The sequence below is a fragment of the Leucopleurus acutus genome, assembly GCF_964270905.1.
Source record: "Leucopleurus acutus genome assembly, chromosome: X".
Classification (NCBI taxonomy): domain Eukaryota; kingdom Metazoa; phylum Chordata; class Mammalia; order Artiodactyla; family Delphinidae; genus Leucopleurus; species Leucopleurus acutus.
This window is the reverse complement of record NC_139148.1, coordinates 43,944,686-43,969,806: the sequence shown is the minus strand read 5'-3', so window position 1 is coordinate 43,969,806 and position 25,121 is coordinate 43,944,686. Positions and strand designations below refer to the sequence as shown.

At 39.2% G+C, this 25,121-nt stretch overlaps 1 protein-coding gene across 1 annotated transcript in view; it reads left to right on the top strand.

Annotated features, from left to right (window-relative positions):
- The window catches only part of SHROOM4 (shroom family member 4), a gene marked incomplete at its 3' end in the record, with an annotated part of 215,754 nt that overhangs the window by 106,776 nt on the left and 83,857 nt on the right, over positions 1-25,121 (top strand). The window contains exon 2 of the mRNA XM_082864970.1: positions 3,399-3,550. Coding sequence (XP_082721096.1) covers positions 3,399-3,550 — 152 coding nt within the window. The remainder of the gene's footprint in view (positions 1-3,398; positions 3,551-25,121) is intronic.

Below are 25,121 nucleotides of genomic sequence, written 5' to 3'. Positions count from 1 at the left end.
CCACAGGTCGTCAGAGACCATCTAGTCAGACCCCCACGTTTTACCAGTAAGGGTGAAAGAGGCCAAAAGAGGGGAAAGGGACTTGTCCAAGGTCAATCAGCTCTTCCCAACTTTCCAGGCAACAGCTGGCTTTTGGCTATATGACCTTTATGCAATCAATTTTCAATTACTTGGACCACTCACTGCTAGCCCAGCAATCACTTGGATAATCCAAAATGACACATAAGTTAACCATCGTTTACATTGGGCTTTGTGGTGTGTGTTTATACTGACATTCCAATGCGTCTGGGTCCAGTCTGAGAACTCACAACACTTCAAATGAAACAAGAAAGCCACCCTGAAGGGCTGATTCAGGAAGAGCTGGAAAGTTGACCAGCCTTACTGAATGGACAGCATCAAATGATGCTATACAGCCCTCTCAAGAAGGACATGTTATTCTCAACATGTTTGTTGATTAACACCTCTTCTGTGCCCCAGCCAGAGTTACGAGTGGCACAGTGGGAAGGGGAAAAAAATCTTTTATAGGAGAATATACATATTGTTTCCCCTCCCTTCCTTCTTCCCTTCCCCTCCCCTCCCTTCTTCCTTTCCCCTCCCCTCCCCTCTCCTCCCTTCCCTTTCCTTTCCTTTTCATTCCTTTTCCTTGCTAGAAAAATGAACAGCTGCTTTATCTTCTATATAAACAAATATGTGGTTGAGCCATCGACCTGGAGAACTGGCTATCAGGATGCCAAACAATAAATGGAAGACATGCTGGATCCCAGGAATCTAGAGGTGGAGGGGGGAGGAGGAAGACCTGTGAGCAATATTTTTTAAAAGAGTCCAAAAGTTAGGAGGAATAAGAAGGAATCTGTTGTATAGCTCAGTAAATGCCCTGGGTTTGGGAAAGGGCTAGTTTGGGGTATAGTCCAAGAGCTCTTCAACCAAATGGAGTTTCATTTCCTGATCTGGACCTGTCTGTACTTTGGGATTTGGTGCCATAATTTGCTGGTTTGTTGTCTGCGAACCCTCAAACTTGTGCTAAAATGGAGTTATTATTATTCATGTTCTGAAGGTGATGCTGCTGGTGACTGAGAAAGGGCATGGAACAGAAAAAGGGGCATGGACAATTGGCTTGAGGCTATAGTCCAAGAAAGAGTCCCTGCAAGGATTCAGATAGTGCCAAACAAAGTGGCAGTAGGGAATGCAAAATGCCTGATCTTTTGCTGCAGCCATAATTAAGCATTTTAGTTTAAAAGGTACCCCTCTTTCATTTTCTGGTCTAGAATAAACAAATCTTATTGATGTAACAAAGTGCTTAATTAACCTGAGGTGGTACTTAATATCAATACATATTGAAGGAAAGACTTGCCACGGTTAACAGTAATATGGATAATTGAGTTATATGAATTTAAAAATGGGTAGAGTGAATTAAGACTAATGTACATCAACAGGAAATATCTATTAACATTCATTAGTTAGACTCTTGTTTGTGGTTCTTTGTTAGCCTAAGGAAGCCCTTTCAAATGGCTGATGATGCCTGTTGAAAGTCCTGCCTGATGCTGAGGGCCTTCCATGGATGCCAAAGGAATGAATCATTCAAACAGAACTTCTGAAATTCAAGTACAGCGCTTTGCTTCTTCTTCTTTTTCTTTTGGTAGCAGTGACTGTGAAGTAATAATGATAATGACAATGGAAATAAGAGTGTGATCCTACTTAATTTGCTAAGAGTTGTTCCCCATTTACCAATATTGGCTTGTTTTGTCTCGAGTGGTGGCCCAGGTATTGGAACAAAGGTATATATATATATTCAATGTCACTTGGCTAACCTATGATTTGTCAGACAAAGGTTAATTTAAAAAAATTGTTGGGTTAGCAGCAATAAATTTAATAACAGTCTGTGATTTAACTCAGAATTTCAATTTATTTGATGGGATTTTTAAAATCCTGAATTAACATATTTTTCTGAACTCAGGAGGTCTCATCTGCCAAATTGCACATGAGCTGGCCAACCTAAAGCTCAGCAATATTCTAACTTACATGGTGTGGGGATAGATTGGAGGGATGCTATAAAGGACTGAAAGAAAGATTGGAACAAGAGTAGAAGTAAATGTAAAAACACCTGCAGCAAAGACCAGCCCTTAGTTGCGCCATTTAGAACCTGCCTTTCCCTAAGAATTGTATGGTTTAATCATCCTCAAATCTTTTGCTTCTGAGAGAAACAAACAAACACCTCTTCCTGATTCCATTAGTGGGTTGGACCTTTTTTCACCTGCCCAGCTCCATGGACATATGAACTTTAGATGGTAACCCACCCCTGAATCTGGGAGCTATGTGTACTTTGTTCATTTCTGTATCTCTAGCACTAAGCACGTTGTCCCCTGCATACTAGAAATTAACCAAAATCTTGAGGATGGATTAATGGATGGATGAGATGACTCCTACCACCATGGATGGAATTGATGTTCCAATAGGTGGAACTCACCTTTGTAGTAGAAGAAATGTCACATACAAAAGTAGCCGTAAGTAAGGATCCTTGGGGGAACATTCTGCTTTGCTTTGCTTTTGCCTACCCTAGTGGCTATTATTTCTTCCTTTGCTTTCAATGCCCACGCCCCAGCCTGACTACATTCCTGCCAAGATTGCCCTTGACCAATGGAAATACTGTAGGCTATGGTGGAACAGTGAACACCCATGTTCCCAGCATTTGGTCAGTGCCCACTCTCAACAACATACTTGTTGAAGAGATATAGATAAATGATCAGTTACTTTGTATCTTTTGGATTTGCAATTCCACTCACAGAAGGTTGAGCTGGAAGCCACCTTCAAGGTCTTCAGAGTCAACCCCTTGCTCCCAGATCCTTCACATACTAACAACCCTGTGAGGTAGGGTTGCTTATTATCTGTATTTCACATATGGGGCCATTGAGACATGGAGATGTTAGGTAACTTGCTTGGAGTCACAGAGCTAGGAAGTACGAGAGCCAAGATTCACACTCAAGTTTGTCAGACTTCAGAACCTGCCCAAAGAGAGAAGGACTTGCCAAAGGTCATTTTGCTGAATCCTAGTTCTTCTGGCTCTAATTTGTGTGCACAATTTGCTATTCCATGCCCACACTGTGGAGTTCCTTCGAACATCGTTTTCTTATTTAGAAGTACTTGTCTCCCCAAATGGACTGTTGGTTCCTCCAGGGCAAAGATTGCATTATATCTGTGTTGTTTTCTTCCTCAAGGGCTTGCCCAAGATTTGCCTTCAGTAAATAATGGCCTATAATCAGCTTCTTAGCTGCTCCCTGGAGGGTCTTGGTGCCATCCCCCAGGACTATTTGTGGCTCAGAAGTTGGGAGGAGCCAGGAAGTAGAATTTGGGGGAAGGAATCGCCTCACCACCTGCTTTCTTTTTTGTCCTCTGCAACACAGATTGAAGATGGAGGCAAGGCAGCCTTGTCGCAGAAGATGAGGACTGGTGATGAGCTGGTGAATATCAATGGCACACCATTGTATGGCTCCCGCCAAGAGGCCCTCATCCTCATCAAAGGCTCCTTCCGGATCCTCAAGCTGATTGTCAGGAGGTAAGGCACAGGGAGATTTGCTATTAGGTGCAGGAGCCGCTGAAACCACTTGGTTGGTAGAAAAGCCTCAATAGAGGCATGTCTCTATCAATATCAAGGAAAGAGGTGTTTCATGTGAACAGAATTTTGCAGACAACTGAAGCAGAATGGCATAAGAGAAAGGGCCTTTGGTTCAAATCCTGGCACTATCTCATACTACCCATGTCATCTTGCATAAATTTATTTTACCTCTGAAAGACTCACTCTCCTCATTTGCTTTTGAGAGAACTAAATGACTCAATACACACCAAGGGCCTACCTAACCCAGTGTTTTTCTGTATCCTCCATCATAAAAGACTGCCACTGCTGAACCACATAGATTTAAAGAGATCCTACTCCCAGCCATGGTAGGCACTCTGGAGGCTGTGGCAAACTCTAAGATAGGAAGCCTGCCCTTGAGGAGTGTACAGTCTAACAGGGGAGAAAAGACACACATAAGACAAATTAATTAGCAATACATTTTTTTAAAGAAAGCCGTAAAGGAGATTCCACAGGGCGAAGGGTGATTGTCAAATGAATTGTTCAGACAGAAATTGCTATTAGAGTTCAAGAGAAAGAGAAAGCACGTCAGAAGAGATGGTTAGGGTAAGACTTCATAGAGGAGGTAGAATCTAAGCTAAAAAACAGGTAGAATTTGACAAAGAAACCATCAGGAGGGGAAAAGCTTTCTAGGTAAGTAGAGTGGCACAAGCAGGAGGAAGACAAGGACATATTTGGAAGATAAGGACAGTCATTCTACTGCTGCCAAAGCATCCACCTATAGGTGAGCTTACCATAGGTCTCCCTTTCATTTTGCTGCTGTATCTTTGTTCTCTACTCCTGGAGCTCATACTTCTCCCTTTCTGTTAGTTTCCTTTATGTTATACACATGCCTAAGTTTTTCCATCTTAATTATTTTTATTAGAAAAAATTTTGTGTCTTCCTGTATTCATACTTCCCCCTCTGGCTTCTGCCCCATCTTCTTCTTTTTGTTCATATCCAGTCTCTCAAAAGGCGAGTCTATACTCACTGTTTCTACTTCACCTACCTTCACCTACCATTTAGCTTTCCACCCACTGCAGTCTGAATTTGACTCCCAGAAGTCCACTGAAACTACTCTGTCAAAATATATGTATTACCTCCTAGTTGTCAGAGTCAATGGGTTATTTCTAGTCTTTATCATATATGACTTACATATGGCGTTTGACATTGTTGCTCTGGATTACACCCTTCTTTGTGAAACTCTCCTGCTTTCAAGATACCCCATTTCCTTGTTCTTTTTCTATCTCTCTGTTCACTTTTTAAAATGAGGTTCCTCTACCACCTGCTCTTCCTCTGCCCATCCCTTAAATGTTGGTGTTTCCCCTAGTTCTACCCTTTCTAATTTCATCAATATACCATGGAAAATCTCACCCGGTCCCCGAGTTTCAATTATCATCTGTGTGTGGATGACTAGATCTCTAATGCCCCAGACCCCTATAACCAACTTCTACTAGACATTTATACTTAGATGTCTCAGAAGCATTTCACACAAAACATGCTCAAAACCTAATGCATCATCTTCTTCTCCTCGCAAGCTCCTTATCTCAGTGACTGGGACCACCATGCCCTTAGTCAACCAAGCCAGAAACACAGAAGCCATCTTTAATTTTTCCGTTGTTCTCCTGCTCTATATGCAAATGATTTATCCCGAGGAGAGAGTACTTAGGGGGAAAGATTTTGAGTTAGTAAGGGTGAAGTTTTATAGGATCCCATTGATTTATTATATTACCTGCTGCTACATAAGACTAAGCCATGCCTGCCCATGTACCTAGGTAAGAGGTGACATGTTAAATAATGTCTTATACAATAGACACATTGTCACTGACTCAGTATTGGATAGGTCATAGTTTAGGTTTTAAATAAGGCTTCTTAAAGGGGCAGATTGGTGAATTTAGAAGTTTTTGTTTTAGAATCAGATAGACACATGTATGCTACTTCCTGGTTCTGTCACATGGGAAATAATAGTTCCTATATAGGAGGATGATGATTAAGTGAGGCAATTTATGTAAAATGCCTTTAACATAATAGGTTCTCAGTGAATTTCAGTCCCATTCCTTTCCCTAGGGTATAAAAGAAGCATAATTGGTAACCAAACACCATTATGAAATAAGGAGATCATCAAACTGTATTGTGCTTTGCAACCTAACCTTCAGAGACAAGATTTGCTGGGAAACCATTAGGGGTGAAAAAGATCTGACAGGAAATAAAGCCCCTTGAGAAATATTGGTTATACAGAGGTACCAGCACTTAGAAGGAATGTAGACATGATCCGTATTGGCTTCTGAACCAGTCCTAAGAATGAGAGTGTTCAGGTGTGTCACTCACTCATCCTCCCTTGGTGAGCTCCATGTCTTCTTTCTCCCTGCTGTGGTGACATCTGCCACTACCAGTCACTTAAGAGTGGCTATAATTATGGCCTTGGAGATAATCGGGCCCTTTGGTTTTCATGGTGTGGCAGGTCCTATGGCTCCCAGAACCTACGTTGTCTACCCTTTCAGCTTCTCCGTCTCAACCCCGATTGGAGGAGGCGTTCAATGACATAATTTATTAGGTGATGCTGCCCTCTTGTGGAAAACTTAACCTTCACCTATGGACTACCCTGGGGATGGTGTAGGACATTATTCCTTCTTTCCTGGTCCAAGTTATTCTTCTAATTTATGAAAGAGCTCTCAGCACATAAAAGAAATGTGATCTCCATGAAATTTAATATTTAGCCTAGTGTTTTATACTAAGGTAGAAAGTCTTTGGTTTGAGTAAAGCAATCAACTGACAAAGATTCAACACTGAGCTTTAGGTCTGAGCTTGAGTGTTTGTGGATGAATATAAAGAAGGAACTTCAGAAAATGGCTTATTCTGAAAAGCCAGCCCAGCTCTTCCTCCTATATTGCTCTTTAGATAATGGTTAACTAAGTCATAAATCTAGGTGTTGCCCTCAACTCTTCTCACTTGCCTCAAGCCACTTCAATCCAAGTTATTCCAAGTCTTGATTATTCTACTTGCTAAAAACCTCTCTGTAGCCCTTGTCTTAATCCAATTGTTCATCATTTCTTACCTGGACCATTGTAATAGTCTTCTCACTGGCTTCTAATCTTGTAGTCTCACCTCCTTCCAATCAATCCATTCTCCAAATAAGCATCTAATCATATCACTTATCTATTTGAAAAAAAGAAAACAAAACAGGACCAATAACCATACAATCACATTGGTCCCAAGAGATAGAAGATACAGACTATATTAAGGATTTGTATTCATGAAACCATTCTTTGAGGAAAAAAAAGGATCTAAATATGTAAAGAAAAAACCTGCAATAAAAGAAGAAAAATTATATAAATGTCTATATGGGAAACTTTAATGTAATTTAACTATATCAGATAAAGTAGACCTAAAATATATACTTTAAAAGTTTGAAAACCATAATTCATAGGGTCTAATTAATAAATGTCAAAAACTGTATTCTATAGACAGTGAATACACTATATTTTCAAATATTCTGGTAACATTTAAAAAAATGATCATTGATATGCCACAAAGAAAACCTTTGCAAACTCTTGCAAGTAGACACACTTTCTCTGTTCTCTGATGATAATGTAAAACTTTTATAAACTTGAAAACAAATTTAAACAAAAGTCTTCAACTGCATGACTATTTCAGGACACAATTTATATGCAAGTATTAGCTCAAAGAAACACTGGCAGACTAATAAAAAATAACAAAAACGAGATCACGACTTATCAAATCTTTGAGAGCAATATTCAGGAGTAAATTTATAGCCTTAAATATTTCATTATTAAATATGAAGAATGAAATTATGTGACTAAGAATCCAATATAATATGAAGCCGATGGGTAGGGTTTTTTTTAATGGGGGGATGAATTAAGTAGATAAGCCTCTAGCAAATTTAATCAAGAAAACAATGATGAATTATAAATAAAATTTAAGTGATAAATGGAATATAAGAGCAAATACAAAGGTTTCTTAAATTATAGGACACTACTAAATTGTACCTTAATAAATTTGAAAATCTCAGAGAAATTTAAAATATCTAATAAATATTAAATGGCAAGCATTATTGAGAAGTTGCAAACTAAATGGACCTGTAATTGTAGAAACATAGAAAACAATCATCAAAGAGAAACTTCTACAAATACTTTAAGGTCAGATGTATTTACCAGCGAGTTCCTTCAAACTTTCTAGGAATAGACAAATTCAATTCTATAGCAGTGTTATACAGTTGAACATCTTGAAGAGTTATTCACATTGGTTTTGAAGGTAGCATCACTCTGATACCAACATCTGACAAACTGCTCCAAAAAGAACATTCTATCCAATTTTTTTTTTTTTTTTTTTTTTTGCGGTATGCGGGCCTCTCACTGCCGTGGCCACTCCCGCTGAGGAGCACAGGCTCCGGACGCGCAGGCCCAGCGGCCATGGCTCACGGGCCCAGCTGCTCCGCAGCATGCGGGATCCTCCCAGACCGGGGCACAAACCCGTGTCCCCTGCATCGGCAGGCAGACTCCCAACCACTGCGCCACCAGGGAAGCCCTCTATCCAATTTTTGAACTTAGATGGAAAACCTATGAATGAAATTCTATCAATTCTACTTCAGTAATGTTGGACAATAACAATTCATTGCAAATGTTAAAAGATAATTTTTAAAAAGATAAAATCTTAACTCATAGCGATAGAAAAATGAACGTGTTGAAGATTTTTATTTAACAGTAATAAGGATATTGTAAGGTGTTACAACCAGTTCAAAGGATAAGTCAAAGAAGCACAAATTTAATTTAAAAGTAGACTACATTAACCAATGAGGAGCTATAAGGAGAAATATATCCCATTCACAATAGCAACCAAACACATACAATTCTTAGAAATGACCTTAGTAGGAAATATGTATGAAAGCAAGAAGTTGTTTATGCTGGAAATTACAAAACTGTCCAGAAAGAGAAAATGTGTAGACGCTATTTTTTATCACATGGGTAAAGTCTCAGGGCACTGTTGTAATGATAAAATTAAGACACAATTTGATGGATAGTATATACACATGCCCTGGTTTAGGCATGCTTTCCACAGACAACTTCTAAACCATTATTCTTCTAAACTCACACAAAAATCCCTTTTGAAATTCAGACAAGCAGACTTTATCATTTTCATTTCCTTACCAATGTCATCTATCAGCCTGCAGGTCATTCTCCCACTTCTGTTTTATACTTTGGCACCTGCTTCACCATCATCTTCTCTACCCCAGTTTCTGCTGTCATACTGAAAGATTTCATTGTTCTTGTAAAGAATCACAAACTTTAGTCTTATGGGTCCTTGATCTCAACTTCAGAGATAAACCCTTCTATATCAGCAGCTCACTCCCCTGACTGTACCATGGACTGTGCCAACCTTTCAGTCAACAAATATTTATTGAATGTCTAATCTAGGCTAGAGTCTGGTGACTCAATCATGGAACCCTGACACCTTCCAGTCTTTCTCCATTGGAGTTCCTTATCTGAATCACAGAAGAAAGAAAATAAGTTGAGTGACCATTATCTCAGTTTTCCCAAGGATGGCACATAACTAGGAGTGTGCTAGATGCAGAAGAGAGAAGTTAATTCATTACATACAATGGATTCTTCAGGGCTGTGTTTCTTACTGGCGAGCATCACTTAGAAACTTGTTAGAAATGCAAATTATTGGGCATTACCATAGACGTACTGAATCAAAACTCTGAGGGTGGTACTCAGCAATATGTTTTAACAAGCTTTCCAGGTGTAAAGCTTACAGTTTGAGAACCACTGTCTTGAGGGCTTCGGGCTTAATTCTCAGGAATCAGCTGAGAAAGACTAAATTCAACTCTCTGATAACAACCTTACTCCTTCTAGCTTTCACATACCCCATTCCCTTTACAGCTGCTCTTCAATATCTAGCCCTCAAATATCATTTTCCACTATTCTGTGCTCACGACTATATCTCTAGTTCTGATCTCTCCCCAAAGCTCATATGCATAGCAGCCTGGTAAACATCTCTACAGGAAAACCCAGCAGGAACTGAAAGGCAATGTGTGTAAATCTGAACTCATTATCTGGTTTATAAAACTCTCTCCCTTTCCAATAGCAGTTGGTGGTACTTTCCTCCATCTAGCCATCCAAGTGAGAAACCTGAGTCATTTTTGACTCCTTGTTCTCCCTCACTAAGCCATGTTGATTTAACCTCTTAGACACTTCCAGAATTTACACTCCTCACTCCATTTTCACCACTATTGCCCTTCTCATCTCTCCCCTGTACTATTTCAGTAGCCTCTTGACTGTCTCAGATCTGTCTGCCAAGGTGTTGCCACAGAAGTAAATCTAAAATACAGATTCAATTATATTAATCCCCTCCTGGAAACTTGTAAGTGGCCTTCATTGCCCAGAGGCATGGTAAATAAGACATTGTATATCTTCATCCCTACCCATACCTGCAACTTCATCTGACACTTGTCTTTTGTGCTAGAGCAATACCATTCCCCAAGAATTTCATGCTGTTTGTCACCTCTGACTCTGATCATTCTCTGCTTTCTACTGGAGCATACTTTCCTCTTCCTTTCCTTAGTTAATGCCTTCATATTGACCATTAAGATTCAGCTCTGGGGATGTTTCTAGGGTACTTTCTTTGATGCCTTGGGTTGAGTTAGGTGAACTTTCTCTGTCTCCCATAGAACTCTAGTAGGTTTTATCACATTGTGTTGAAATAATCTGTTTCTATGTTTATCTTCCCCATTACACCAGACCAGGAGTTGGCCAACTACAGCCTATGGGCTAAATCCAACCCACCACCTTTTTGGGGATGGCTTGCTACTAAGAGTGTTTTTTAAAATGTATTTTTAAATGGTTGGGGAAAAGAAAGAATAGGATTTTATGACATGTGAAAATTATATGAAACTCAAATTTCAATGTCCATAAATAAAGTTTTATTGGAACAGAGCCATGCCTATTCATTTACATATTGTCTATAGCTGCTTTCACACTATGATGGCACAACTCAGTAGTTGTGACAGAAACTGTCACAACTGAAAAGCCAAAAATATATTATTTTGCCCATTACAGAAAAAAATGTGCTGACCACTGGACTACAAGAACCATGAGGGGAGCGGCTGCTTCATATTCATTGTTGTGTCCTCAGCACCTAGTACACCTTATGGCACATAAGAAGGACTCAGAATTTTTTTTTAACATCTTTATTGGAGTATAATTGCTTTACAATGGTGTGTTAGTTTCTGCTTTATAACAAAGTGAATCAGTTATACATATACATATGTCCCCATATCTCTTCCCTCTTGTATCTCCCTCCCTCCCACCCTCCCTATCCCACCCCTCTAAGTGGTCACAAAGCACTGAGGTGATCTCCCTGTGCTATGCGGCTGCCTCCCACTAGCTATCTATTTTATGTTTGGTAGTGTATATATATCCATGCCACTCTCTCACTTTGTCACAGCTTACCCTTCCCCCTCCCCATATCCTCAAGTCCATTCTCTAGTAGTTCTGCGTCTTTATTCACGTCTTGCCCCTAGGTTCTTCATAACCTTTTCTTTTTTTAAGATTCCATATATATGTGTTAGGATACAGTATTTGTTTTTCTCTTTCTGACTTACTTCACTCTGTATGACAGATTCTAGGTCCATCCACCTCACTACAAATAACTCAATTTCGTTTCCTTTTATGGCTGAGTAATATTCCATTATATATACGTGCCACATCTTCTTTATCCATCCATCTGTCGATGGACACTTAGGTTGCTTCCATGTCCTGGCTATTATAAATAGAGCTGCAGTGAACATTTTGGTACATGACTCTTTTAGAATTATGGTTTTCTCAGGGTATATGCCCAGTAGTGGGATTGCTGGGTCGTATGGTAGTTCTATTTTTAGTTTTTTAAGGAACCTCCATACTGTTCTCCATAATGGCTGTATCAATTTACATTCCCACCAACAGTGCAAGAGGGTTCCCTATTCTCCACACCCTCTCCAGCATTTATTGTTTCTAGATTTTTTGATGATGGCCATTGTGACCGGTGTGAGATGATATCTCATTATAGTTTTTATTTGCAATTCTCTAATGATTAATGATGTTGAGCATTCTTTCATGTGTTTGTTGTCAATCTATATATCTTCTTTGGAGAAATGTCTATTTAGGTCTTCTGCCCATTTTTGGATTGGGTTTTTTTGAGATGGAGCTGCATGAGCTGCTCGTAAATTTTGGAGATTAATCCTTTGTAAGTTGCTTCATTTGCAAATATTTTCTCCCATTCTGAGGGTTATCTTTTTGTCTTGTTTATGGTTTACATTGCTGTGCAAAAACTTTTAAGTTTCATTAGGTCCCATTTGTTTATTTTTGTTTTTATTTCCATTTTTCTAGGAGGTGGGTCCAAAAGGATCTTGCCGTGATTTATGTCATAGAGGGTTCTGCCTATGTTTTCCTCTAAGAGTTTGATAGTGTCTGGCCTTACATTTAAGTCGTTAATCCATTTTGAGTTTATTTTTGTGTATGGTGTTAGGGAGTGTTCTAATTTCATTCTTTTACAGGTAGCTGTCCAGTTTTCCCAGCACCACTTACTGAAGAGGCTGTCTTTTCTCCACTGTATATTCTTGCCTCCTTTATCAAAGTAAAGGTGACCATATGTGCGTGGGTCTATCTCTGGGCTTCCTATTCTGTTCCATTTGGGGTCCTTTGTGTTTCCATACAAGTTATGAAATTTGCCAGTGGTAGTTTGATAGTGATTGCATTGAATCTGTATATTGCTTTGGGTGGTAGAGTCATTTTCACAATGTTATTTCTTCCAATCCAAGAACCTGGTATGTCTCTCCATCTATTTGTATCATCTTTAATTTCTTTCGTCAGTGTCTTATAATTTTCTGCATACAGGTCTTTTGTCTCCTTAGGTAGGTTTATTCCTAGATATTTTATTCTTTTGGTTGCAATGGTAAATGGGAGTGTTTCCTTAATATCACTTTCAGATTTTTCATCCTTAGTGTGTAGGAATGGAAGAGATTTCTGTGCATTATTTTTGTATCCTGCTACTTTACCAAATTTATTGATTAGCTCTAGTAGTTTTCTGGTAGCATCTTTAGGATTCTCTATGTATAGTATCATGTCATTTACCAGCAGTGACAGCTTTGCTCCTTCTTTTCCGATTTGGATTCCTTTTATTTCTTTTTTTCTCTGATTGCTGTGGCTAAAACTTCCAAAACTATGTTGAATAATAGTGGTGAGAGTGGGCAACCTAGTCTTATTCCTGATTTTAGTGGAAATGATTTCAGTTTTTCACCATTGAGGACCATGTTGGCTGTGGGTTTGCCATATATGGCCTTTATTATGTTGAGAAAACTTCCCTCTATGCCTACTCTCTGCAGGGTTTTTATCATAAATGGGTGCTGAATTTTGTCAAAAGCTTTCTCTGCATCTATTGAGATGATCGTATGGTTTTTCTCCTTCAATTTGTTAATATGGTATATCACGTTGATTGATTTATGTATATTGAAGAATCCTTGCATTCCTGGAATAAACCCCACTTGATCATGGTGTATGATCCCTTTAATGTGCTGTTGGGTTCTCTTTGCTAGTATTTTGTTTAGGATTTTTGCATCTATGTTCATCAGTGATATTGGCCTGTAGTTTTCTTTCTTTGTGACATCTTTGTCTGGTTTTGGTATCAGGGTGATGGTGGCCTCGTAGAATGAGTTGGGGAGTGTTCCTCCCTCTGCTATATTTTGGAAGAGTCTGAGAAGGATAGGTGATAGCTCTTCTCTAAATGGTTGATAGAATTCGCCTGTGAAGCCATCTGGTCCTGGGCTTTTGCTTGTTGGAAGATTTTTTATCACAGTTTCAATTTCAGTGCTTGTGATTGGTCTGTTCATATTTTCTATTTCTTCCTGATTCAGTCTTGGCAGATTGTGCCTTTCTAAGAATTTGTCCATTTCTTCCAGGTTGTCCATTTTATTGGCGTAGTTGCTTGTAGTAATCTCTCATGATCCTTTGTATTTCTGCAGTGTCATTTGTTACTTCTCCTTCTTCATTTCTATTTCTATTGATTTGAGTCTTCTCCCTTTTTTTCCTTGAAGAAGACTCAAGACTTTTTTTTTTTTTTTTTTTTTTTTGCTGTGTGGGGGCCTCTCACTGTTGTGGCCTCTCCCGTTGCGGAGCACAGGCTCCGGACGCCCAGGCTCAGGGGCCATGGCTCACGAGCCCAGCCGCTCCGCGGCACGCGGGATCCTCCCGGATCGGGGCACGAACCCGCGTCCCCTGCATCGGCAGGCGGACTCTCAACCATTGCGCCACCAGGGAAGCCCTCAAGACTTTTTTTTACACATCCTGATGTAGGGAAGTAGGAAAGTAGAGAATATGAGTAATTGGTCCACTTGATAGCTTTCATGGTCACCTATATTGGCGTATGAGATTGCATTCAGTCTCTTATGGATATGGTTATTTGTGAGCCTGTTTTTATCTGATCCGCTCTAGGTTCACTGATGAAAAAAAGCCAAAAAATCTAGTTTTTTTCCCTGCAAACCTGATGTCCAGATCTTCTACCAACATGATTAGGAGAAGGAACCATATTTTGGGGCTTTGTCCAGGCTACCTGCCACCCTCTCTAGCTGATCTTTCTCTGTTGTGATTATGCCTCTGCCATCTACAGTTATTAAATGGAAGGGGTTTAACTGTTAAAACTCATTAAAACTGTATTTGTCCTGTCATGTATTAATATACCAAGGATAGGCGGAGCTTCACAGTTGACACAGTGTTAGAGAAGTCCTGGAAAGGCAAGAGATGGAAGAATCGACATACTATTATAAAACAGGGATAGGTAAACTATGGTCTGTGGCAAAATCTGGCCTGCTACCTGTTTTTGTAAATAATGTTTTATTGGAATACAGGCATTTTCATTCATCTACATGTTGCTTTTATACCACAATGGCACAGTTGAGTATTTCTTTCAGAGGACATATGGCCCTCAAAGCCTAAAATACTTACTACCTGGCTCTTTATAGAAAAAGTTTAAAGCATCCTCCAAAAAGAAGCATCCTCCAAAAGGAAGGTATAAACATCCTCCAAAAAGAAGACCTTGAGACTATCTAAAGGTTAAAAGGACTGAAGGAGAACCACCACTGTCTACAAGTGAAACTGCATTAAAAAAATCACAGAATGTTTAAACCAACAAACATGTGAGGCCAACTGATGAATTCTTGAGATTCAATTATTCTTTTGAGTTTGGGTGATGATGTGGTTGGTATAAGGCAAAATGAATTGTATTTGTGTTCATACAAGTATGTGTTTGCCTGCTTGCTTCCTCCTATTCAAAAGATATACACACTACTATATATATAAAAAAAACAAGGACCTACTATATAGCACAGGACCTATATTCAATATTTTGTAATAACCTATAATAGAAAAGAATCTAAAAAAGAATATGTATGTATGTATATATGTATGTTTATATATATGTATAGATACACACACACACACACACACACACACACACACATATATATATATCTGATTCACTTTGCTGTACACCAGAAACTAACACAACATTGTAAGTGAACTATACTTCAATAAAAAGATATATATTTTAAAATTTTTATTAGAGTATAGTTACTTTACAATGTTGTGTTAGTTTCAGGTGTATAGCAAAGTGAATCAGTTATACATATACATTAAGAAAGATATGTATTGAGTGCTTCTATAATCTAGATAATGAGCTAACTGCTGGGGATACCATAAAGAATAAAACAGACACATTCCCTGCCCATATGTAGCTTATAGTCTATTGTGTTTGACCTTAGCATGACTTTGAACAAGTTTACATAACTTCTTTTAGCCATTCTTTTCCCTCCTGTATAATCAGAATGCTAATGCCTCTTTTGCAAGTTTGTTATAAGGATTAAATGAGATTTTATATATATACATTTTCCCAAGTCATTCAAAGAATATTTATCGAGTGCCAACTATATTCTAGGCACTATTCCAAGTATTGGTGATACAGCAGTTAATACAGTAGATTTAAAGAGAAAATCTTGCCCTCATGGAAATTGCATTTTAGTCAAATATATGAAAGTACCTGAAGCAAAGTAGGATTTAATGATTGTTCTTTTCCTTTTCCCAATAAATAAAAAGATGGCAGTCCTTATCCTTCAGTACTGACTTTAGCAGGGAGTACAATACTGGTTAAAACTATGTCACACAGATTTCCTTTTAATGGCTAGCACTTTTAACAACATAGATGAGGTGTTATTATCAATCATAATAATAATTTTCAACCAGAATAATCATTAGGTTGGATAGCACAAGTTGTGAAAAACAACTAGTTCCAAATTGGTTTACTTCTCGTTCCTTGCATGTGCCTCTCTGCCTTTTCTATGTTGTTCCTTGACCTAGAAAGTTTTTCACCTTTCTCTGCTGAACCAAAGACTGGCCATACACTAAAGTCAAGCTGCAATCAAAGGAAAATGTACTGTCAGAGCTAAAAGAGGTCTCTCTAATCATGGTATTTAGCAACCCCATTTTATATGTGAAAAAAATGCCCAGGACAGGAAAAGACTCTAAGTTCACATAGCTTAGAAGTGACAGAGGTAGGACTAAACAAGCAGCCTCTGCTTACCAGTTAAGCATTTGTTTCACCATTTTTGGGATGTCTCACATTTGCTACCACCTCTAAGAAGCCTTCCTGCACTTGAGGGAGACATCATCTTCTTACACCCAAAGTACCTTCACTGTCCTAACCTTTACCTTATCTTTTCCCTCTGCCAACTCTTTTATGAATTGATCCACATCCAAGTGTTTCACCTCTCTCCTAGATGCAGGAGACTGCCAGTTACCTCTGCCCAACTTTACCTTCTTTCTGACCCGCAGACTTCCATTCCAAAGTGTGTATTACCCCTCACCCAACTTCCCCACCTAATATCTCTATTTCTGACCATGGCATATTTCCCACCCCTGTAAGTCAAGCTCACAACTGTAGAATCCTCTTCCATTCCCTTTTTCATCCCCAACAGTCCCCAAGCCCTTTCTGAGCTTATTCTGCAGTGTTTCTAATATCCAACTCATCTATCTCCTTTGCCTTCTTCCTGCTACTGCCAGGGACTCATTACCTCTTGTCTGGATGCCCTCTAACCCATTCTCTGCAATTCTGCCAAATGAATCTCCCTAAAGCACATCTATGTATTCATTTCAATCAGCAGTAATTGTGCTCTGGGTAAACCTCATGAATTATGAGATCTCAATTGTGCTTAGCCTGGGTCATGTCATTCCCTTTCTCAAAAAAAGATGCAATTGCCTCCAGAATTAAGTCCAGCCACTTCATTCCAGCATTGAAGACCCTGTATAGATGGGTCTAAAGGACTTTTTTTCTATCCTCATCTCCCTGAAACTCAAGGGATATGCATTTGAAATGTTTATCTCCTCACTTGGACATACCCAATTCTTTCACTTGTGGCCTGGTCCTCATTCCCCTCTACTTTTTGGAGAAATTTTGCACTTTTGATTCCCACTCTCCTTTTTTCACATATTATCAGCCTGTTATCCTTCTCTTTGCCCTGAGTCCACCCTCTATGTCTGCAAACCAGCTCAGATCTTTCCCATCTTGAAAATAACCTTTGTCAGACCTATGTTTATCTTTAGATATTACCCTTTTTTTCTTTCATAGCTAAATTACCTTGTCTACACTCACTGTTCCTACTCTTCCACTTTCCATTCACAACACAACTCATAAGAATCTAATTCTGTCCCTCACCATGTTCCTCAAGTGACTCTGGCCAATATTACCAGTGACCTGTTAATTATTTAAAGCAATGAACTTTTTCCTATTCTTATCTTACTTCACCTCTGCATTAGTATGCTAGAGCTGCTATAATGAATGTACCACAAACTGGGTACATTAAAACAACAGAAATTCTTTCACAGTTCTGGGGGCTAGAAATCTGAAATCAAGGTGTTAACAGGGCCATGCTCTTTCTGAAGACTCCAGGAAAGAATCTTTCCTTGCCTCTTCCTAGTTTCGGGTAGTCGCGAGCGACTCTTGGTGTTCCTTGGCTTATAGGCACATCACTTTAATCTCTGCCTCCTTCTGTGCATAGCATTTCTTTGTGTCTGCGTCTGCATGGCCTTCTTATAAGGACACCATTTATTGGATTTATGGCTTATCTTAATTTTGTATGACCTCATCTTAACTAGTTACATCTGCAAAGGCCCTATTTCCAAATATGCTTGCATTTTGAAGTTCTGAGTGGACATTAATTTGGGGGGGGAACACCATTCAACCCAGTACAGCCTTTCCTCAGTACTTAACACTGTTGAACACTGCTTCCTTCTCAAAATTTCCTCTTCCTATGGCTCCAGTAATACTATATTTCCCCTATTTTTTCTTTGTTTTTTTTCTTTTCTGTTCCTCCACTCCCCTTAAGTATATATTCTCCAGAATTCTACACAAGGTTCTCTATTCTTCTCAAACTGTACAATCTGGGTGATTTTAATTCATTCTCATGATTTTACTTAGCAAGTAAGACTTCTAAATAGCTCATTCTATCCCATACTACTCTCTCATATATCCCACTGCTTTCTGGATATTTGTATGCCCCCACAGATATCTCAAAATCTCCACATGTATGTAGTAAATTTATTAACCTCCACCTCCAACACCTGACGAAATCTGCTTCTCCTCCTGTGTACCTCTGTATAAATAAATAGTTCCCAGTGAACTCAGTTTTCTCAACTACTCAGTTCTGTATCTAATCGACCAAGTCTTGGCAATTTTTACCTACTGAAAATTTCTCACATTTCTCCTCACTTATGTGTTCACTGCAATAGTCCCTCAACTAGTTTATCTACCTCTAGTCTTTCCATGCTCTCCACCTCCTGAATTGAATCTTCTCCACTCTACAACCAGAGTCTTCTTTTTAAACTTGAATCTGGTTATGAAACCCTTACTCACCACAACCCTTCAAGCTTCCCTATTATGTTTAAGATAAAATCCAAACTCCTTAATTTGGTTGAACAAGGCCCTTTAGAATATAACCGTATTTATCTCCACACAAGCTTCCAATCTATGCTATGCCCATGTTCAACTGCAGGTACTCTCCAACTATAACATCATCTCGCCCATATCTCTGTGTCTTTTCACATTCTGCTCCTTCCTGGCATGATGACTGCTCCCTCCTCTTGTTTGCTTAGCTAACTCAAGTTTTGACCAAGGCTTTGCCACTTGTAAGACTCTTTCCTTAGCTCTTTCATCCCTGGACTGTATTAAGTTTTCCTCCCATAAACAACACCCGCTGATTTCCTCTGTCTAGAACTGCTTGTTCTATATTGTAACAGCCTGTTTACTCATCCATTTCCCCCTATGAATTTTGGGTGGTGTCCATGTGTTATGTATCCTTGTATCTTTGACATAGCCATCATAGTGCCTAGCAGGGATACAAGTTCAATACTCATCGAATAGCTAATTGAATTGAATGAATGTGTGCCAGGCAAGGGCAATCAGGGTTACCAGAGTGAGGATTAAAAGCTGAGAATCCCAGGGGTGTTGGGTTGTCAGACTTCCAAATACTTGAAAATTGAGGTGGTGGGTTCAAGAAAATAAATATGAGTCAAAGATGAGTCCAGAGTTTCTTGCTTAATAGGCTAGATGGAGTTACAAGAACTAGGATTTATTGAGTCCCTACTAGACACTGCACATTTGACCCAGTATTTTATATACATTATATCAGAAGGAAGTAAAATAATGAACTCAGTTTCTATTAAAGCTCAGTATCTATTAGATATCTATTATCTATTAGAGCTCAGTATCTATTAAGACCTCTTAGTAGAAATGTCCAGCAGTCAATTGTAATTATAAGTCTTGGGTATAGAAAAGAAATAAAGATGCAATAATTAGATTGAGAGTTAGTTGGGTAGATTGTAATTGAAACCTTGGGGGATGTGGGAGGGATCTTCCAAAAAGGGCAGTATAGAGGGGAAGGGAAGAGGGATGGACAAAATCCTGGGGGACGTATACTTAAGAGCTAAGCACAGGGAGAGAAACCCTTCCTTCCTTCCTCCCTCCTTCCCTTCCCTTCCTTCCTTCCTTCCTTCCTTCCCTCCTTTCCTCCCTCCCTCCCTCCCTCCCTCCCTTTCTTCCTTCATCAGACAAATATCTACTAGGGCCATACTCTGTGCCGGGTACTCTTATAGGAACTGGCGATATACCACGGGACAAAATAGTTTTTTTTCTCATGAAGCTGATACTCTAATGGGGATAGAGGAAGTACACAATAATCACAAACAAGTAAACATATTATATAATATCAGTTTGTGAGAAGTGCTATAAAGTAAAACAAATAAGTGTAAGAGCATATAAAATGACTAAGTGTGGATATAATGGGGACAGAGGAGGCTTTAGCTAGTTCAGGGAAGGCTTCTCTGAAGATATTTGAACTAAGAATCAAATGATGAGAGACAGGCAGCCATATAAAGATCTGGGAAGAAGAGCATTCCAGGCAGAAGGATATCAAGTATAAAAGTCCTTAAATGGAAAAATACATGATGTATTCAGGGATCAGAAAGAAAGCTACTGAAACTAGAGTGTAGTAAGCAAAAAGGAGCATGAAAGGAGATGAAATTGAAAAGGTAGTCAGGAACACAGTCACATAGGGCCATGTAAGCTCTGGTAAGGAGTTCAGATTTATTCTAATTGCAGAGCAAACCTGTTCTAAGCAGGACAGCACTATGATTTGTTTTGCACTTGGAGATGAACACCCTGGCTGCTGTATGGAGAACAGACTGTAGGGGGCAGAGAGGAAGCAGGGAAATTTGTTAGGAGGCTAATTAATTCAGGCAAGAGGTGGTTATGGCTTGGCTTGGATTTTAGTAGTGGAAATAGTGAAAAGTAGTTGGATGTGGAATTCGTTTTGGAGGGCTTGTTAATGGATTAGGTTTGACTTGGGCAGCGTTGTGGTATGGAGTGGGTAGGTAAGGAATAAAAGGTTCCTTGGTTTTGGCCTGAAAGCCAAGGTGGGAAAACTGAAGTAGGAGAGACTGGAAGAGGAACAAGTTTGGTGAGTGGTAAGAAGGAATAGGAAATAAATAGCTTGGTTTTATACGTGTTAAGTTTAAGATGTCCATTTGACAGCTACATGCTAATATTTACTAAGAAATGACATAGATCTCAGGAAGTAAGTCAGTGTTAACTATTTTAATTTTAGAATCACCCTCTGATAAAGCTTTGAGACTAGATGAAATCTCTAATGGGTTAAGTATAGACAGCAAAGAGGGGAGGTCCTTGGACTGAGCCTTGGGGTACTCCAATATTTAGAGGTAGGGCAGATGAGCAACCAAAAAAAAAAAAAGCTGAGAAATGGCCAGTGTGGTAGGAAAAAACCAAAAGAGAATGGTGTCTACAACCCAAGTGAAGAAACTGATTAAAGGAAGAGGGAGTAGTCAACTGTGTCAAATGTTGATGAGACATTGATTCTGAGAATTGACTATTGATTTTGGCAACATGGAAGCAATTGGTAACCTTGACAATGGACTGTTGGAGATAAAAGCCTGAATGGATTATTTCATTAAAGAATGGGAAGTGAAGATAATAATAAGTCCCTACGAGTTTAGCTGTGAAGGGGTACGGAAAAGTGGAGTATTAGCTGGAAGGGATTTGGGATCAAGAAAGGGAGATTTAATATTAACCATCTAACTATTTAATATTAAATATCTGACTGCTAATGGGATAATCCAGTAGTGAGGGAGAAATAGTTGGTGTAGAAAATAAGGGATAATTTCAGCAGCAAAGTCCTTGGGAGGTCTGAGCAGAAATGGGGGCTTGAACTTTGATTTTAAAAAATAAGCATAATGATCTATATTAAGAAGAGGTAAAGCAAGGTAGGTTGGTAATGAAGTGATGGAAAGATGAGGATGTTCTCTTTTCAATACGTCTCTTTTTAAATCAAACATAAGGGGAAGCCATCAGCTAAGAGTGAGAGGAGAAAAGGGGTGTAAAAGAGAAAGAAAGGACAATCAGAGATGTAGGAGACATATGGGAGAGTGGAAACCAAGGGCAGGGGGAGGATTTCAAGAAGGAGCAGGCCATCGATCAATAATGTTAAATGCTCTTGCATTGAAGTTGTATGAATATTGAAAAGAGGCTATTGGGTTTGCTAATTAGATGACTGGTTGACGTTGGCAGAAAAGACTTCATTAAAATATTAGAGGCAGAGGCCCAATTTCAGTGAAGGGTAAACAGGATATAAGGAACTGTATTTGTAAACAATATTCTTTAGTAAAGGAGGTAGGCTCCTAGAGTAATGAAAATAAAAACAAAAATAAACAAATGGGACCTAATTAAACTTAAAAGCTTTTGCACAGCAAAGGAAACCATAAACAAGACAAAAAGCCAACCCTCAGAATGGGAGAAAATATTTGCAAACAAAGCAACAGACAAAGGATTAATCTCCAAAATATACAAACAGCTCATGCGACTCAATATCAAAAAAACCCCAAAAAACAAAAAACAATCCAATCAAAAAATGGGCAGAAGGGCTTCCCTGGTGGCGCAGTGGTTGGGAGTCTGCCTGCCGGTGCGGGGGGGCGGGGGGCGTGGGTTCGTGCCCCGATCCGGGAGGATCCCACGTGCCGCGGGGCGGCTGGGCCCGTGAGCCATGGTTGCTGGGCCTGCGCGTCCGGAGCCTGTGCTCCGCAACGTGAGAGGCCGCAGCGGTGAGAGGCCCGTGTACTGAAGAAAAAAAAAAAAAAAAAAGGGGGCAGAAGACCTAAATAGACATTTCTCCAAAGAAGACATACAGATGGCCAACAAACACATGAAGAGATGCTCAACATCACTAATTATTAGAGAAATGCAAATCAAAACTACAATGAGGTATCACCTCACACCAGTTAGAATGGGCATCATCAGAAAATCTACAAACAACAAATGCTGGAGAGGGTGTGGAGAAAATGGAACCCTCTTGCACTGTTGGTGGGAACGTAAATTGTTACAGCCACTATGGAGAACAGTATGGAGGTTCCTTAAAAAACTAAAAATAGAATTACCATATGACCCAGCAATCCCACTCCTGGGCATATATCCAGAGAAAACCATAATTCAAAAAGACACATGCACCCCAATGTTCACTGCAGCACTATTTACAAGAGCCAGGTCATGGGAGCAACCTAAATGCCCATCAAAAGACGAATGGATAAAGAAGATGTGGTACATATATACAATGGAATATTACTCGGCCATAAAAAGGAATGAAATTGGGTCATTTGCAGAGGCGTGGGTGGACCTAGAGACTGTCATACAGAGTGAAGTAAGTCAGAAAAAGAAAAACAAATATCATATATTAATGCATATATGTGGAATCTAGAAAAATTGTATAGATGATCTTATTTGCAAAGTAGAAATAGAGACACAGGCGTAGAGAACAAACGTATGGATACCAAAGGGGAAAGTGGAGTGGTGGGATGAATTGGGAGATTGGGATTGACATATATACACTATTGATTCTATGTATAAAATAGATAACTAATGAGAACCTACCGTATAGCACAGGAAACTCTACTCAGTGCTCTGTGGTGACCTAAATGGGAAGGAAATCCAAAAGAGAGGGGAGATATATATACGTATAGCTGATTCACTTTGCTGTACAGTATAAACTAACACAACATTGTAAATCAACTATACTCCAATAAAAATTAAAAAAAAGAAAAGGAGGTAGGGAATAATAAGTTGGAGAGAACGTTCTATTTATCTTCTTTATTAGACTGTGTATTCCTTGAGGAAGAGGAATATGTCAGATTCACATGGTATACCTAGTAACTTATACAGGATATGACACTGCTGGTTTTCAATAAAAGTTGAGTATGTGAGTGAATGAATGAATTCTGTACCCAGATAGAGTCAATGAAATCTTCTAAGATGTTCTTTTGAGAAATTGGATCTGTTTTACTACCCTCAAAACAAGTGGTTGGAAAAAATAGCTAAAGAGGTGCTTCTGTACCCTAGAGGAATAGAAGAATGGAGATGACAAAGGAGGAAGTTCAAATGCAATCTGTGGTGTCTGGACACCCACACCACTGCCCAGTGTATAGGTGGAGACCTGGAAGGTCTGACCCCAGAACTGCAGGAAATTAGATGGTGTTTTCTGCATAGGGTAGGAAATACGGAGGTGGCTAGAAGTTGTGACGGGGCTGCAGAGTTTCCTTTGCCGATGTTAGCTTAAGAGTCAGCCAATTGACTCTTGGGGAGGGGAGGGAATAGGGTGTGATAGCCATATTTGAAGGGTATAAATACAACAACAAATGAGGAATTGCAGAGATTGGGATCAGGGTTGATCAGAGCATAATTAGATGAAATCAAGACAAGGGATATTTTGGCTGACTATCAGAGCAGCCATCTTGACACTGAAAATTACTGGATTGTGGGCTAACCTTTGAGAGGAAATAGTGGAAACCCTGCCACTGAGTCATTTATAATTATTTACAATTAGGCAGGACAATGTAGTTGAGAAATAATGTGGCATAATACAAGGAGTGGTTTTGCTCTGTTCCCAGAGGGATGGACTGGATATGACCTAATAGCTTTTTCCTACACTAATTTGGTTGATTGTGTCAGAGAAAAAACTGGTTGATCATTTTGTTTTCCTGCTGTTGAGTGACTCATACCTGAGTTGACCACAGGGTTATAACAAAGAGAATGTCCATTGATTAGGCAGGGACAGAATATGGCTGAAGACAGAATATGGAATGGGGGGCCAAGAGGTTGGAGGAGAAGACAAACTTCTTCAAAACTTGAAGAGTTGGTTAGGAACAGGTAAAGCTCCCTAAAATTAAGGCCTTGTGTTGTTTACCATTGATTTCAGGACATGGATCCAGAGCCTGGAGTATAGTATTTGAGGAATAAATAGCTGATGTATTAATTAATGGCATCTTGGGAAGAACACTTAGGAACACCAGTATAATACAAGCAGTGGACTGATAGATTGAACATGTTCCTTAACATATTTGAATCAGCTTTCTCATTTCCTTTTCAATGGGTGCTTCTGAGGATGAAATAAGAGCATGTAGATAAGATGCTTGGCATTTAGCACCTTAAAAAGTATTAGCTCTAGTTCCTCTTTATTTTTCCAGACTCAATGTCTCCCAACAAGTCAAACTTTCTGTTTATGTTTTACCACATTGGAATAAAGAAACTTATACCTTTTCTCTTAAAAAATCGTAGATACTGATGTTAAAACAACTTAGCTTAACATTAACCGACACAGCAGGCAATTTTAGAGCAATTTTTAAAAACAATAAACAGCTAAGGCACTATCGGGTATGATACTCCTTCACTTTGCTTTTATCAACTCAAGCCCAGATCTTAATGCTAACAAAATAAAAAAGCTCTCTGGCAACATGTCCTCATCCTTGGGACTGGGTCAGTATCCAAAACACCCGGGGCTGCCGCTCTCAGTGATTAACTGTAATTCACACTATGTTGGCCACAGATAAGCTGCTCCACTGGCCTTAGCTGTTGGAGCTAA